This window comes from Delphinus delphis, chromosome 1, assembly GCF_949987515.2.
Source record: "Delphinus delphis chromosome 1, mDelDel1.2, whole genome shotgun sequence".
In the NCBI taxonomy this organism is placed as follows: Eukaryota; Metazoa; Chordata; class Mammalia; order Artiodactyla; family Delphinidae; genus Delphinus; species Delphinus delphis.
Window position 1 is genome coordinate 31771225 of NC_082683.1, and position 17572 is coordinate 31788796.

At 53.9% G+C, this 17572-nt stretch overlaps 1 protein-coding gene across 1 annotated transcript; it reads right to left on the reverse strand.

Annotated features, from left to right (window-relative positions):
- Nucleotides 1-213: 213 nt before the first annotated feature.
- On the reverse strand, nucleotides 214-14653 carry NT5C1A (5'-nucleotidase, cytosolic IA). Its single transcript, XM_060003989.1, has 6 exons — nucleotides 14528-14653; nucleotides 7437-7604; nucleotides 6841-6970; nucleotides 5129-5251; nucleotides 2717-2901; nucleotides 214-1011 (listed from the first exon to the last, which is right to left on the reverse strand). Exons 1-6 carry the CDS (start codon nucleotides 14651-14653, stop codon nucleotides 646-648), a joined length of 1098 nt encoding a protein of 365 aa, XP_059859972.1. The 3' UTR covers nucleotides 214-645.
- Nucleotides 14654-17572: the final 2919 nt, after the last annotated feature.

A 17572-nucleotide genomic window follows, 5' to 3' on the forward strand; every position in this document is an offset into this window, starting at 1 on the left:
TATATCAGGAGTAGCCCTGGCTCAGAATCCTTCCTTCAAAGAGGGCAATCTTATAAAACCAAGCTTCTTTAGCTAAAGGAGAGTTTGAAAACCCCCTAAAAGGTGGGGAAGCTGACTCATCACGCGGTGAGAGTTCTCCCCTGGCAGTGGTGACAAAGGGGCTGCAGGGGCTCCTGCAAGGATGGAGAGTTCACCAGTGCACCACAGGGGGAAGTCACCTCATCCTTAAAGTCACCTCAAACTTAAAGTCGTGCACACTGCCAGGACAAAGTTTAGAAGCCAGATCCCATCTCTCTCAAAGCAATGTTCTTTGTACTACACTGAGCTAGTTTTATAAGCTCCTCTTGAGGCATCCTGCTGCTCTGACCCTCTCACCCTTAGTCCCATCAACTTCCCCCTGAAACCCAGCTTTTCTGCACAGTCTTACTTTCTGAGCCAGGATCATGGCACAGTGTTTGCCCAAAAGGGTAGCTGGTGAGAATGCCGGACCAGTCTGCCTAATTTCCTACAAGTACCTCACTCACAGGGATGAGGGCAGACATGCAGAAGGGCAGAGAGGTGAGGAACTAGAAGTGTCCATTGGGCGACGTGTACGACATGGAGCCATGCCTGGAGCAACGTGGGTCAGCAAAGCTGGTGGTTCAGCTACGGTGCAGATGTGGTTTGCTTCGTGGGTGTGGTCCGCCGGGGTGTCTGCGCCACACCGTAAGGCACGTGAGCGGCCACTGTGCCCATCTCCTGAGCCCCAGCCACGTGGAACATCTGGTCATCAAAGAAGATATGTGGGCGGATCTTCTCCAGGAGGGGGCCCTTGGGCGCTCCCGCAAGGAACAGGGCCTCATCTGTCTCCAGGCCCCAGCTGCGCAGGGTCTTGAGAGCCCGGGCTCCAGAACTGGCTGCACTGCGTGCCGTCACCAAGTAGGTGCGGATTGGACACTCCAGCCGCAGGCCCTTGGAGTAGAACTTCTTCTGCAGCCTACCCAGAGCCTCCAGAAAACCCTTTAAGGGGCCCTACGAGAAGGCAAAGGAACACTGTGAGCTCACCCATCTCCCAAACATTTGCCCCCTCCGCTGCTGGGCTCCTACCTATAACACTAGGATCTTGCTGTTTGGGGTGGGAAAGCTTCTCAGGATCTCTAAATCTCTCAGTTCCGCTATGCCTGCTCGGGCCACTGCATGCATCAATTGGGCTGTAGGTCCCTATGGCAGTCTAGGTGTCCATACTGCTGTGACTGGGGATGTCTGCGTCAGAAAAACCATATCAGGGTTGTTACTATAGCAGCCCACCAGGTACATGGGTGTCTGTCCAGCAACTCTGTTAAGTGTGGCCTTCGTGCTCATCAGCAGGGAGGATATTAAGAGTATTTAGTAACTATGGCATGGGCACCCTTCAATCAGAATGGACTTTAGCTGCGACAGACAGACCCATGTGTCACTGCCCGATATCAACCCTGCCCCTGGGGCAGGTGAGTGGCTCAGGGTGTCGTGCTCCAGCTCTGTAGGGTCAGGGAAAGGATTTACTCTTTACAGTGCCTGGAGCAATGAAGCTTCATGAGGAGGTGTGAATAAAGAACCAGAGGATGATGAAGAAGAAAACTGTAACGCCGCTGGAAATCGGGAAAGGTGGGTTTCTAATCTTGGAGACCCCTCACTTGCTGGGTGACCTGGGGCAAGCAGTGGTCTCCTGGGGCTCTGCCTACCACTTAGTGGAAAAACTGTCCCGCTCTGGATTGCCAAGGATTTCAGAGGGAACCAACAAGAGAGAAAATGAAACGATTACTCTGGAGTCAGAGCTGAAGCCTGCTGAGCTCTTGGAGAGAGAGGATTTGGGGTTATTGAGCACCCAGATTTTTGTTCAAAGCACAGATAGGAGCTCCCTGGAGGGCTGGAGAATGCCAGTAGCTCCAACCCCAAGGAATTTCCACCAGCTCTAGGGCATATTCTGCTCTCAGTGACACTCTGAGCAGTTTAAGGGTGAGTAAGGGTCTCTGAGCCCCTGGCCAAGGGATGGCTGTCAGGAGGTGTGAAGGGCTGGTGTGGCCCAAAGCAGATGGGCTGCCCAGACCCCACACTAGCTGGATCTCCTTGCCCCAATGAAGGGCACCAGCCCAACTCTTCCTTTCCTTCAGCGAGGGAAGCAGGGACTTCTTGGGAGGATGGGATCCCTCTCAGAGGAGTGGGGGAATCTCTCAGAGGGGACAGGCGTTCCAGAGAGAGGATGGCAGCTTCAGAGAGAGAGCATGAGGCCTTCAGAGCGGGATGGGGACTTTAGAGATGGGATGGAGACCTCAGAAAGAGGATGGAGTCTTCAGAGAGGAGCTGGGAGCTTAGAGGGAGGATGGGGGTTTCAGGAAGGGGATAGAGACCTACACTTGAGTTTAGCCAAAAGGCCGAGAAGCGATGGGGATGGAGACCTCATAACGGAGCTGCAAAGAAGACGTAGGGGCTTCAGAGAGGGGCTTAGAGAGAGAATGTGGGCTTCAAAGCGGGGATGGGAATGCAGTGAGAGAGATGGGAGCTCAAAGAAGAGGCAGAAGCTCGCTGAGGGGACCCAGGGGTCAGGTGAGAGGGAGGAAGGCCGGAGGCCTAGGGAGGGGACCTGGCTGGATTCTGGGCTGAGCTTGGGGTTTGGTTCTGGGCTGGAGGTTCCAGCCAAGGACAGGTTCTGGGGAGCTTCCTTGCTCCACCCAAGGGTTCTGGGGAGTGTGTGGAGCACCTGGGCCAAAGGTTTGTTCTCGTGGACCTTCTCATGCTCGAAGAACCTGTCCAGCCCGTGGGCCTTCACGATGCGTTCCGACTCATCTGAGAAGAGCACAGCATCCCCATCGAAGGCCACCCGCAGCTGACTCTGGGAGACAGCCACATCCCTGCTGGGGCTGAAGATGGTGGCGGCTGCGATCCCTGGGCAGAGAAAGGGAAGCATTGTCTGCCTTCGTCTAGGTAATAGGGCCCTGACACCTGCCTCAGCTGCCTGGGGGCCAGGAGAGGGCTATCTCAGGCTATCCTTGCCCTGCTTGCCTCACCTAGGACTCAGGGGCCGGCTAACGAGGGCTAATATTCGGAATATTTCCAAAGGGGCCAGTAAGAATGGATAGTGGCTTTTGCTCTGAGCAGGACTCTGAAGGCCCCAGCCCATGCCAGGGTTTCCCTTTTAGTTGCTGCTTTGAGGGAAGGTCCGGGAGGTGTCCCAGGGAACAGGGGGCACTCAGAGGACTCAGGGCAGGAGCTATTTATCAATCGGCATGGGGGAATTTCAATACTTTAATATCTAGTAAGTTCATGCTGGTATGGACCAGACAAACATCAGTCCTGGATGGAAGGGCGAGTCCCCCAGGCCACCACTGTCCTTCCTGGAGCTCCTCACAGGCCCCTGATGTAGATCTACAGGGGGGCTGGGAAGGAGCCCCGACCCTGGCTGGGCCTCAGTTACTCTCTTGCTGTTGATTCTGGCAAGTCCCTCACCCTCTCTGGACCAAGATAAAATTAAGGGTGCTCAGCTCTGTCTGGGGCTGAGATTCTAGGCTGCAGTCTGTGGTGAGGTGGGTGTGGGCACCCCCTCAGTCTGCCGCCACAGTGACACAGACTCGGCTTCTCCAGACGGCCCAGTATGCCTGTTGGGAACCCTGGCTCCAACTAGAACTCACTGGACAGCAAAGAGCGGTACCAGGAGGCTGGAGACCCAGGCAGTGGGCTCAGCCCATCCCCGATTCTTCACCTCTCCAAAGGCCATGTCAGCCCTGCTCTTTGGGAATCTAGGGCCGCAGGCCTGGACAGAGGCAGAGCTTTGGGAGGAAAGAGCAATGCCAGCCTCACCACAACTTCACTAGCCTGAGGATGTGTAAGTAGGCCCAGGCCCTGGACATCAGGCCAGGAACCTTCTCAGCTTTGCCAGTGCTGGAACCAAGATGAACCAGAACCACCGGACCTGGGGAAGGCCTGCCTCCGGACCATCCCCTGCTCCCTAGCCTGGGCTTAAATTATACACATATAGAGGCACACATACGGACCAATGCCAAGACCCCAACCAGAGGGAGTGACATCTGTCTAGGGAAATGGCTTCCGCTTCCTGGTTAAAGAAAGTCTCTTGGAACCCCAAGCATCTCAGGGGAGTGAGGCATCAGCGGGAGAGAGGCCAGGCTTCCAGGCAGGAGACAGCATGAAAGAGGAAGAGGAAAGTAAACATATCGTTGGTTGATAAACAAACTTATGGTTACCAAAGGGGAAACACTGGGGGGAAGGATAAATCAGGAGCTTGGGATAACATACACACGCTACTATATATAAGATAGATAACCAACAAGGATCTACTGTATAGCACAGGGAAATCTACTCAAGATTCTGTGATAACCTATATGAGAAAAGAATCTGAAAAAGAATGAATATATATATGTATAACTAAATCACTTTCCTGTACACTTGAAACTAACACAACATTGTAAATCCACTATACTCCAATAAAATGTCAAAATAAATAAGTAACAGTAGCTTTCAGCCTGAGGAGCCCTCTCGGGCAGTGGGGCAGTTCTTCCTCCCCTGTGAGCCTGTCTTCTTCCGCGAACAATAGGGAAACACACCTTGTCAGGAGACTATGGATACCATCCCCAAAACTGCCCCTTGAAAGACACACGCGCTTGCAGCTGTGTCTCTAACCTCACCTCAGCACTGGCCGGCCCGGCTGCTGGAATGCTGGTCATTTCCCAGACTCTACTGCTCAGGCTGGACTAGGTACTGATTTCCCTCCTCACTGGCCCAGAGAAGGACAGAGGCTGCCCATGGTCACACAGGAATTAGAACTCCTACTGACCTGGAAGATTCTTGGAAGGGAGTAGCTTTCTGGGTTGTAAGGAGGGTTCCCATGGAAACGGAAGGCTGGGTGATGCTGATGAGTAAAGGCATCCTTAACATGGTAGGGCAGGAGGTGGGACAGTGGAATAGATGGGCAATAAGTGAAATAGGTGAGGCCTTGTTCTCAGAGTTTACAGGACAGGTCATAGGAAGTAAGGATGGTCCTCCCCTTCCAGTTACCATGGCAACCCTTAGAGCCAGCTCAGAGCTTTAGGACAAGGCTTCCCATCTCTGAGCCCCCTTAGGCAGACTCCCCACACTCTCCTTCCCCAGTTTCACTCACCTTCATCGATGGCTTCCTGCACTTTTTCTGCATCAGCCGACAAATAGAGATTGGTGTGATAGGCCTTGAGGTAGCAGATGGGGCTGTTCCCGCCTGTCATGCAGAACCTCTCAATGGTCAGGTCTGGAGAGGAGGTAGAGAGTACCCAGGTGATGCCTGGGTCAACCCTCAGGGCCTCAGAGTGGTCCCTCTGTGTTCAGTGGACGCCATCTTGGCTCTGAGTGGTGGTGGGGCAGCAGAGTGATTCTCTGAGTGATTTTAGGCCAGCGTTCCCCCTCTCTGAGATCCTCCATTCTTCGACCATGAAATGGGGATGATCACATCTCTGGAGGAGTTGCCTGGCTCACAGTAATGTCCCCTTTCAGGGGATCACAGTACTACAAAAGTAGGTCCCAGCCTCGTGGCTCGTGGTCCCACCTGGTCATAGCTGACTGGATAGGGATAGGCACCTGACTCAAGCTGGGCCAATTAGATTCCCTCCCAGCCTGGGCTGAGAGTCACCTAGTACCTATGTCTGTGCAGGTTGTAAAACTTTGCTTGCTGATACATGGCTGCTGCTCTGAGCCCACTGAGTTACCCCATCACCACCCCAGCCCCTCACACAGGAGGGTCCACAGTGGAAGGGCACAGCAGGGGTCCTTCAGGACTCTGCCCCAGTACCATAGGTAGTGTCTGTCCTGATTCCTCGGTACTTATGTCACAAGGTGGTTAAATATTTTGAACATCACCCCTGCTCCTAACAATTTGAAATTAGGATTTAAAAATGCCAACTGGCCTCTCCTGGTTGCTGAAAACAAGGAACAAGGACTTGTAAACTTGTCAGTTTGGGCCATATTCATGAAAGGCAGAGAAACCTAGTTTGCAGAAAGAGAAAAAGAGACAGGAAAAAAAGAAAAAAAAAAAAAAGGAACAGATTTGCTGAGAGAAGCAGAAATAAGGGCTCATGTGGTCCAGAGAGAAAAAAAAGCCCTGGAGAGATTGCCAGTACTGGGATTCTCAGGCCTTTGTGGGCCCAATTTCACTTCCTTCCCTGTGGTTCCAAGAGGCACACCTGTAACCTAATAAGAAATCATTTTCGGGAATTCCCTGGCAGTCTAGTGGTTAAGACTCCACGCTTCCACATAGGGGGCACAGGTTCAATCCCTGGTCAGGGAACTAAGATCCCGCATGCCATGCGGCACAGCCAAAAAAAACAAAAAAAAACCCCCGCCATTTTCTTCAGCTGAAAGGTCTGGCTCTGGAGGGTCTATTACTTTCAAACAAGAGTTTGGACTAAGACACAAAGTCCCTTCACTCTGACGACTGCACCTGCCTCCACCAGCAGGCTTTAAGGCCTGTCAGCCCCCTTGCAGAGAGAGAAACTGAGGCACAGGGGCAGCAAGTGCCCTGCCCAATCACATAGGGAGTGGGGCCTGTGCGGCGATGTGCTGGAGCCGGCCTGTACCAGCTTGCAAGAGCCGAACGTTAAGCATCCAGGGACTTTTGGAGCCAGTTAGATTGTTCAACTGTTGGTAGCTTGACATCAGCCACGGTGGGAATATTTACACCCTGAACATGGCAATGCTACACAAGCAGGCTACACAGAAGGGCCTGTTTACCAACACCCCTCTGAGCTCGAGGTTCCAGTGGGTTTACCTGCACCCTGCAGAGGTGTGACCCCAACCCCGGGTGTCCGGTAGGGGTCACGTCATGGCCAAAGCCCTCATGCTCACCATAGTGGTTGATGCTGTTGATGAGACGGACGCCCACTTGAGCGTGGTTGTTGGTCACGAGGACGATGTCGAAGACGTCCTCGCTCTCAGGGTACAGCTCCCGCAGCCGCCTGTTCACAGCCTCCAGAGCCTGGATGGGAGAGTGGACCCTCGGGCTCAGACCCCCAGGGACTGATGCCTGGAGTTGGTAGCTAGGGTTGGAGAGGAGGGGTGAGTTGGGATCCAACACGGGGAGGAGAGGGGAGGTCCGGGGCCAGGCTCGGGGTGAGGCCAGTGGACGCGGGCTATCTCCTCCCAGTCTCTGCCACTGTGCGTGTTGATTATTGCCCAGGGGTGCCTCACTAAAAGGGTGAGTGGGGGTGGAAATCCAGCTTAGGTTCCATGCACTAAGCTGGTTACCCGGAGTGGGGTTGCATTAGTCCAGAGGATGGGGTGGCCTCTTCTTCCCACAATGGCTGTCCACTTGCCAAGCTATGCTCCTGTGTGGTGGCATCTGCCCAGAAGGGACCCCTTTTCCTTACTCATACACCCATGGGAGTGCTTTTCTCTAACGCCCACGAAGGCACCGTATGGCCAGTGGTGGAACTGCCCCTCACCTTCACGAAGGGGAAGGCCGGCCCAGGGCTGAAGGGCTCGTTCTCGTGTTCCAGCTGGTAACGCACGTACTCCTCCACACCCTGCTCCGTGTAGATCCGTTGCTCCTCGTCCATGCGGAACAGGGCTCGGGAAGACACAGCAATGGTGACTGCATTCTGAGGCTTGGGCTGCAGGGGCGCAGGAGAAGGGGCTGACTCTCAGATTCTCTTGAGGCAGGTCTCAGGGACAGGGAGAAGACACAGGTCCAGCCTCTGCCCTAAGGAGCTCAGACTTGGGCAGGGGCAGACCTAGATCAGGACCCCCTCTGTGCAGGACCCAACTGGGGGCTGAGGGAGTTGATGGCTCCCCACAGAGGAGGACAATCAGATGGGAGGTACATGCCCTCAGGGAGTTTGCAATCTAGCCAGCCATCTGGACTCGACAGAAAAATGAATACAGTGTATGTAGTCAAAGTATGACAGATGCTCAAGACGGTCTCCAGATGGTTTCCATTATAAAATGGGAGCTACATGCCCTTAGGAAGAAGCGGTGCCCAGAAACATGACAATTATATAAGAACTTCTATCTCCAGCCCAAATCTTTCTCCTGAGCTCCAGACTCATATATCTAACTGCCCCAGTTGACTAATAGACACTCAAACTCATCATGCCCAAGGCTGAATTCCCAGCATTCTCTCCACCCCCAAACCTGGTCCCCTCCCCGCTTTCCTCATCTCAACGCTTGGCACCACCAACTACTCATCACCTAGACCAGAAGCCCAGAAGTCAACCGCAAGTCTTCAATCTTCCTTCACCCCCTTCCCTCCATCAATCAGTCACCAAAACCTGCCAACTCTACTAGAATCCATCCACTTCTTTCTGTCTTCCCTACCATGGTCCAGCCCATCACCATCTCTCATTCCCTCCAATACGTGGTCCATAGTGTTGTCAGGGGACTGTTCCCAAATTCAGATCTGATCATGCCCCGCCTCCCCCTTCAGTGGTACCCACTCTTCTCACACGTGGATCGGCAGCCTTGAGTATGGAGTAGGAAGTCCTTCATGACAGACCCTACCTCTGTCTCCACTGTCACCTTCCCATTACCCCGTTTTGCTCAATCTGACTTTCTCATGTCTAAGCACACCTCCCCCCTATCTTCTCCGAGCCTTCGCACATGATGTTTCCTCTGCCTCATGTGCTCTTCCCCTGACTGCCCTTCCAGCTAACTTCCATCCAGCCTTCAGGTCTCAAACTACAAGTCACCTCTAGGAAGCCTTCCCTTACCCCTAGTCATGGGCTTGCTACCTCTCCTAAGGATTTCCTTTGTGGTAAAATTAAACACTAAATTATAATTACTTATTTAACTATTTCTATTTCTAGACAGAGCTCTAGAAGCAGGAACCATGCTTGAGTTCTCAGGGAACAGGAACCAGGACTATCCTGTTCATATATTGTATCTGTAGTGCTCAGAACTGTGCTTAGCACAGAGTAGGTGCTCAGTAAATATTTAACGTCTCTGAACTTTTAAGCAATATAGTTTAATGGGAGACAGTATTTGCCATGACAAATTTAACATGAACTAGAAACTCCAGTGCAGTGCCCTTCTCTGTTCAAATTGCTTGAAATATAGTAAATGCTCAGAGAATATTGTTTCGGTTGATGCAAATTTGACAAACATTTACTAGTTCTTTGTGCCAAGCACCTGGGCTCTGCCTGAGAATGATACTGGTAGGGATTTGGCTCCTGCCCTCAGAGTCACAGGCTGGTAGGGGAGAAAGACAGGTAAACAGAGAAGCAAAGGGGACTGAAATGAGTGCTCGAACCAGGTGAAAGCAAAGTCTCGATGACAAGCGTTCAGAGCAAGTTGTCATAGGACAGGAGGCGTTTCAGCAAAGCCTTGAAGGAGGAGTGGGGCGAAGGAAGGCATGAGGAGGTGTGCACACACGCCATGCCTTCACAAAGGTGAACAGAGCTCTGTGCATGGGAGCAGAGTGTAGTTGAGCCCAGAAGAGTAGGCAGGTGCTAGACTGCAGAAGGCCTTCTTTCAGGGGCCCGGGAGGGCCTCAGAACTCCTTTGGCACCTCCAGCAGAATGGGGAGAGAGGAATACCACCACAGGCAGCAGCTGGACCCTTCATAATCCCTGGGGTCCCCAAAGGACTCACAGACACCCAGAGAGCCCCACCACATCTCTGTGACTTGAGCGATCCTGGGACTATGATTCCCACTTTACAGATGAGGAAACAGGGACTCAAGTTGGGAGCAAGACTCATAAATGGACCTTGCATGCTGGCCTGCTCCTTACAGCCCGCAGGTCACGCACTCAACCCCATTTCTCCTCTCTGGAGTCAAGCCTGGGTCCCAATCAGTTGACAACACTGAGTGATGACCATGTGACAGGCACTGTGCTGGGGACATGGCAGGGATCACACAGTTGTGATCCCTGCCCACATGGAGCTTATGATCTATCCCCAAGGCAGAGATCTGTGCATGCTTTAGAAGAGCACTGTCCAATCGACCTTTCTGTGATAATGGAAACGTCCAGTGCTCTCCGTGTGGCTGCATGTGGCTAGGGAGCCACTTGAAATATGGTCAGTGAGACAGAGGAACTGAATCTTTAATTGTACTGAATTTTAAGTTTAATCAATTTAAGTGGCCATGAATGGCTAGTGGCTAATGAAGCTTTAGAACCTCAAGGTAGGAAGAGAAGACCAGAGTCCCCAAACTCAGGAGGTGGACCTCAGTTTGCATTTGACTTTTATCCCAACCAAGACAGTGTGTGGGCCCAGCAGGGTGAGTATAAGGCATTGGCAGGACAGGTGCCTGTCCTCTGGGGCTCAGCCCAGTAACTCTCCCAGCTGCCAGCCGCCCCCAAGTGTCTGTGTGTTCTTGGGCTGGGTACCTCCCAAACCCCTCAGCCACCGTGAGCCTTCAGGGAAGGAAGGTAAAGATGAAAGAAAAGGGGTGATAGATGGATGGCCAGGGATGGGAAGGGTATGGTTGGGGGCGTGGGGAGGCCCGCTCTCATAAACCCAGGAAGCCTGTTGGCCTTCAGGGCAAGGGCTGAGACTGCCTCGCCCCCTGGGCTTACTGCCCCAGGGCCAGGCCCAACACCCCTTCAAGGACAGGGAGCCAGCTACCCTCCAGCTTGTTCGGGCAGGTTCCCAAGCCGGAGGCTCCAGCTCAGGCAGCCAGCCAAGGTCTCGCTCGTCACTTTCTGTCCCACAGTCCCTGCCAAACTGCTATGTTCTGGGTCTCCTCCGGCTGACCGGCCCAGACCCCATCCCATCCCACCTCTGGCCACTGCAAAAAAAATATCCCAGCTGCCTTGGTCCCAGGAGTCTCCACTTCCTTCTTTTACAGATGGGGAAATAGGCCCAGAGAGGGGCAGAGTATTACTCTTGGTCACCCAGCAAAGTCAAGGAAGAGCCAGGATAAGATCCCAAGTCTCTGGCCTCCAGCCTGGCCTCTGTCCACACAGCAGCACCCTACCCCCGTATGCCCCTCCTCAATCACTCGCAGAAGACCCCAACCCCTGCTACTTCAGGCACTTCCCTGGGACTCTCCTCACACCCCAGCCCTCCCTTTTCAGATCTGGGAGAATTGGTGAGGGGCACCATGCCCTCAGAGCGAGGTTTCTCAGGGCAGGGCTCTCTTTACTCCCAGAATGGAGGGCCCCAGGGCAAGGACCCTGCTTCCCTGCTCCGCCTGCTCTGACTCTGTACAAGTGAGGAGAAGTCTAAGGGCCTAGTGGGCAAGAGCCGCTGTGGGAAATATGGAATGCCAGCTGGGAGAGAGAAGCAGCCTCTCTGGGCTCCAGGCGGAGCTGAAGGAACAAGTGAAAGGGGCTGGTCGGAGCTGGGGAGAAGCCAAGCACTAAGACACCCCCTTGGACCTCGCTGCAGAGGGAGGTCACCCCGTCCCGTGATGTCAGGCGCATCTAGAGACAGTTCCTCCAGAAATCAGAAAGAAGTCCAGATGCCAGACTGAAGCTTAGGTCAGAGAGACCCCCTACCCCAGACCAGGAACTCAGCCTGGGAACACCGGGCTCCAGGGAGCCAAGGCGCTGCCAGCTCTCCCTGTCTTTCACTGGAGTGGGGGGGGGAATGGGGGGTCCAGCTGATTACTCCTGCTTGGGGGACAGGAATGGAGGGATAAAGGAGGGCAGTCCAGCCCTACCCAGCCTGCCTGAGGAGCTCTCACTGAGGCCAAAGTGATTTTGCCTGTTGGGCCCAAGATAGGAACATAGCCAAAAGCTGTTATTTCTAGAAGGACTTAGAGTGAGAAAGGCTGCCGGAGGAGAGAGGAACAAAACAGGTTTGGACTGAGGAAGTCGTCTGACCTCATGAGGTGAGGGCCTCCTATAGGCTTTTGGAGGTTAAATATTTCACTCAGGCTCCTGGGGATGAGAATAAGCCTAGGCCAGGCCCTGATGGGGCCCAGGAGGCCCAAAGCCCCCAGAATAGCTTGTAGGGGGGAGGGGTTTCTGCAGGAAGGAGTAGGGACCAAGAAGCCACCAGTCTCCTTGCCTCCCAGAGAACAGTGAGGGCCAGGGGCTGACCGAGAGGTCATAACTGACGACTGGGCCTGAGCTCCCGGGTTCCTTGGTGATTGGGGAGGAAACAGATTGGTGTGCTCCACGCACCACCCTAGTTCCCAATGTCCATCCCCTCCTTTCCATCCCACAGCTTCCTCCCCAGGCAGGGACCAGCCTCCTCACTGATCTGCCTGCTACCAGACACACCCTCTCCAATCCATCCACCAACCCAGCCTCAGAGTGACCTTTCTAAAATGAAAATGGACGGAGTTAATCCCTTGCTGAAAAGTCCTGCCATAGCTCCATAATGGTTTTCATACTTTTTTTAAAAGTAGGTTGACATTTTATGCAAACGAACTCTTGCAAGGAGTCCCAATATGTAAAGCATATAGTACCATATCTTATTGGTATAAATTTATACCATAAATTCAAATGTATTACATATTCACGCTATATTTATTATCATGTCAATCAATGAATACAGGAGACCAGTGTGGATTTAAGCTTCATCATCTAGTCAGTTTGTTTCTGTTTCAGTTTGTCGGTTTTTGCACAGCATTGAGAAAGCCCTAATTCACACCAATAAGTGGTTGCAAATGGTTAAAGCCTTTTTTTTTTAAGGTTTGTTTTTTTTTTTTAATTTATCTTATTTATTTATTTTTGGCTGCATTGGGTCTTCATTGCTGCACGCGGGCTTTCTCTAGTGGCGGCGAGCAGGGGTTACTCTTAGTTGCAGTGCACGGGCTTCTCATTGCAGTGGCTTCTCTTGTTGTGGAGCATGGGCTCTAGGTGCACAGGCTTCAGTAGTTGCAGCATGTGGGCTCAGTAGCTGTGGCATGCGGGCTCTAGAGCACAGGCTCAGTAGTTGCTGCGCACGGGCTTAGTTGCTCCGTGGCACGTGGGACCTTCCTGGGCCAGGGCTCGAACCCATGTGCGCTGCATTGGCAGGCGGATTCTTAACCACTGCGCCACCAGGGAAGCCCCAGGTAAAAGGCTTTTTTTGTTTTGTTCTGTTTTAAACTACAACCCTCAGGAGACTCAGCAACGATTGTCAGCAATCTCAAGATACTCTTCTATTAAAACCGATCACAGGAAATGCTTTATTCTGAGGTTTGCTAAAACGGTAATCAACCTGTATGTAGCATAAGTTAATATGTTGGCAGTCTCCAAGGTGCTAAAATGTCCAACAACACATTTGAGTAAGTTGGGTTTTATCACCTATTTTTACTTGTGTAAAACATAGTTTGAGGAAGAAAGAAAATGAATTGGCTTCACATGTGGGTAGACCTCCTGAAACATGGGGCTTCATGGAACCTAGTTTTAAGACCCCTAACCCCACTGAATAAGGTTCAGACTCCTTAATGTGGCATTCAAGGCCCTCTGTGGGTCTCTGGCATCACTTCAACTCTTCTCCTTCAGATCCTGCATCCTCTCAGTTTCAAAGACATCAGTCATGCTTTTTGCCCAGCCTGTTTCCCTCTCTGCCTGGGAAAGTCCACCTACTCAGGCTTTAAAATCAGCTCAAATGCCACCTCTAAAAGACTTCCTGAGTTGGCAGTCACTCCCGCCTCTATGCTCCCACTGCTAGGGTCTTTCACCTGAGCACTCACCATGTCCAGAGTCTCTGTGAGCTCCTGAGGCGGGGACTCAGTCTAATTCATTCTCAATCCACACTGCTGGGCAGGCCTGGAGGTGCTCTGGGGGAATGACTGTTGACAGGGTGGGCCTTATGGGAAGGGTCTCAGGCTGGAGCTCTTTGGAGGATGCTCCGAGCCAGCTTCGATCCTCTATCCCCTTCCCAAGCTCTGAGATCTGGGAGGCTGGAGTGAGCAAGGCCCAGGGACCAACGAGGGCATCATGAATCTGTCCAATGAGGAGACGAGCTCCCTCCTCTGTGTGAATCCCCAAGGGATGAGACGACCACTGAGGTCGCAGAGATGTCGATGCCAGCGAGGGCTCCCCTGTGAGGCGAGCAGAGCCCGGAGCTGGGGAGCAGAGTCCAGCGTCGGGATCCCAGAACCAGGGACGCAGAGCCCCTAAGCGCAGAGAGCAGATTCCAGGGCAGCTCCCTCCTCTTAAGACGCGGGGAACCCGGCACCCCGAGCCCAAGGCGCAGGACCTTGACTCAGACCCCAAACGCAGAGGTTCGGGTCCGGAGCCCGGTGCCCAGATGGCAGAAACCGGAGCGCACAGCAAGGAGCCGGGTTTTCAGAGTCGGGTTACCTGAGCCCGGGGCGCTTCCGCAGGCGCCGCTGACCGGCTTTGCCAACAAATGCTGTCCGCTCGCCCCAGGCTGCCCGCAAGGGGAGGGGCTGGGCCGAGGTCTGGAGCTGGGCCCTGATGACAGCATGACGGAGGGGGATCCTGGCGTGGAACACGAGCCCCGGCATAAGAAAAACACCAGAGCAGAGCTCCAAAAATAAACCCGAGCCCGTGCCAACGGCCTGGCGCATTCTCGTGCTGAGGAACTGCGTCCCTTCTCGGAGGGGCACCACGGGTCCCTCTCCAGAAGGCTGACGACCCCCCCTCCGGTGACCCGCCCCCTGCCCTCCCCCATACCCATGCCCTGCTTTTACCGATTTGGGTTTCTTCTTGGGCGCGAGGTTGTCGTGGAAAGTCTTGGCTTCCTCCCAGCGCGGGGCCGCGGCGGTCCCTGCCCCCGGCGCGGGCTCGCGGGGCTCCCGGGGCTCCCCAGGCTCCATGCTCGGCTCTGATCTGGCCCAGCCGGAGCAGGCGGCTGCGGAGAGCGGAGCCGGCGGGGCTGGGCTGCGGGAGGGAGGCGCGTCCCAGGCGTGAGAAGGGGGCGGGCAGCGGTGGAGAGTGCGCGTGCGGGCCGGCCGGAGGGCGGGATGGGGGGGGGGCCCGCTGAGGTGCTCAGCTCGCCCTGTTGGCAGCCGGTGCGTTGCTGCTGTTGCTGGTGGATGTGTATTTCAGGACAGCTGCGCTCTCCTTCCCCGACCGCCCCACGCCCGAAATGGGGGGGAGGGGCGGTTGGACCCTCCGGCTCGCAGGAGGAGGGGGCCTAAGCCGGGCCTGCGGGCTGCTGCGGGTTCGGGATTGCGGGGATAGTGTTCTTCGATGAGCTATTCGGCACCGAGAGAAGGGGAGACCTGCCGACTTTTTCCCCCGGGGTGGTGATCCACAAAGGAAAAAATGCAAAGCTAGCCGCCCCCACAAAACAAAGCTAGCCCCCGTCTTTCCCCTCTGATGCCAGGACAGTGGGACCCTGAGCGGCGTCCTCTTCCCTCAAACCCTAGTCTGTTCCGCAGAGGGGGAGGAGGTGGTGGATGGACAGCTCCATCCACGAGCAGGAGCCTGCTCCTAGCTGGGGGCACAGCGGAGGGCCCAGCCGGGAAGCTCTTCCCCACCAAGGTGGAGGGGCCCTTGAAGTCGGTGGCGAGACCAGGCTCCCCTTGGCCTGGCCGGGGACCCAGACCAGAGAGACTCCCGGGGATCCCGGTTCCTACTAGCCCCTTGATGGCCAGCAGGGAGCGCACACTCCCAGGTACCACCTGCTGAGCTTGGTTAGTTATACGCCATGAAGTGGCTGGATTGAAAGAGGATAGAAAAGGAGCCTAGGAACCCAAGAGTCTTGGACCAACATCCTGGAGTTCTAGGGCATTGCCCTCCTTGGTGCAGACCCCGAGGTGCAGACATTAATGCCCCTCATTCCAAGGCACAGGCTAGGAAGCAGACAAGGGGCATCTCTGTGTGTGTCTAGAAGTGTGCAAAGGTGGCTGGGAGCAGCAGGAGAAAATACTGGCTTAGCCTGGTGGACGTCTGACTGGGATGGGGTACAGAATGGAGGGGTCTGCCCAGCCTCCATCATGACCTGGGAGGAACCAACCAAACCTTGCATGGGAGAAAAGGAGAAATAATCATAACAGAAAGTTTTAGGATTGGGGGAAGTATGTTTAGACTTGTCCTTCTCCAGGCTTGGTAGATTGTTTCCACAGATGGCCTCAAACTCTCTCCCATCCTGCTTGCTCTTTGGCAATGTGACTTGGACACTTCTCCCATCCAGAGGTGGAGCTGAATCTGAGTTGACCCAGCGTCTTGCTTTGACTAATAGAATGCTGTAGAAGTGATGCTGTGTGATTTCTAAGCTTAAGCCTTAAGAGACTTTGCAGCTTCCATTTTTGCCCTCTTGAGAGCCAGCTACTATGTAAAGGAGTCTGGAAAGGCCACATGGAGAGGCAGAGAGGCCCTGGAGGATAAGAAGCCAGTGGAGAAAGGTGGTTTCCCAGGCAACTGTCAGCATCACTTGCCAGACATATGAGTGAGGTCATCTTACTGCTCCAGCCCCAGCCCAGCTCCTAGTGCGGTGCAGCAGGAGGAGTGACCACAGACAGCACATAAAGTAGCAAAACCTCCCCGCTGAGCCCAGGCAACCCAAAGAATTATGAAAAATGATACGTTTTTATCGTTTTAAGCATTACATTTTGGGGTGGCTTGTTACACAGCTGTAAATAATGAAACTCTAGGAAGGGGTCAATTATTCTCAGATGCCTCATGGAGGAGGAGGAGGAGGAGGAGGTCACCAGGGAGAATGTATAGAGTTATTTGGATGGCAGTGAGCACCTGACCCAAAGGTGAACCATCCCCATGCTGTCCAGTGACCTTTGACCTGGGTAGTAGCCTGGGTTGAAAAGATGATCTGTGCCAAAGATTCCTCTTTCTCAGGAATTTAGAATTGGGAAACAGGGGCTGGATAGTCAACTGTAAGAACAGAAGCCAAGGATGCTGCGAAATACAGTTGGCTTCCAAGAGGCCTGGATGGGCCTTAGCCAGCTGCAGTTACGTGCAACATAAATCTAAGAGGGAGCAGAAACTCTGTGAGCAGAATGAGCCCATCAGCATAAAGATGGAAAAGGGTTTCTGCAGAGGGCAGCAGAGACCCCATGAAAGAGAAACCGTACTGCCCTGAGAGGGAGCTGCTTCTGGTCCTGATAGTTTCCCAAGTCCTAGCTGAAGCCTGGCTATAATGCCCATCTCTAAATTTCCATGAGATTCTCCACATTGCTTCAACAAATGCCCCTCAGAAAGGTGGTGGCTATTGGATTTGCTTGACTAGCAACTTTTCCCACCCTCTCCTCCTAGTAACAGGCCCTGCCTCCCTGGTCACAGGAATAGGCATGCGATGCTGCCCAGTCATATAACTCTATTTCCCTGGACACAGTGACTGAGCCGCAACGGGGATGCGACCTCAGCTGCACCGGACTCTTGTACAGGGATGCTGGGAGATTTGGGCTCTGTCTTCTCTGGGGTTATTAATCTGGGACAACGTGAGCTGAGACCCATCTTTCCCTGTGGCAGGAGAAGCCCATCTGAAGAGGACTCAGGATCCCCGCACCTGAACTGCTCCCCCTGTGGGCTGGTGTTCAGCAAGACCAGGGGTGGAAGCCACCTCCTCCATGAAGCCTCCCTTCATCCTTTACCTGTTCCCCTCCCCTTCTCCTCCCCTACCTCCTGGCCCCCCCAGGCAAGACCCTCCCCTCCTCTGATGCCCAGAGCTCAAGGTTTGTTACCTCCCTTTTCACATCTAGATTTGGATTCCCTCCCATGGATGAGGAAGCACTGTAAGCAGTGGCCTTGAAGTTAGGAGACCTGAGTTCAGGTCG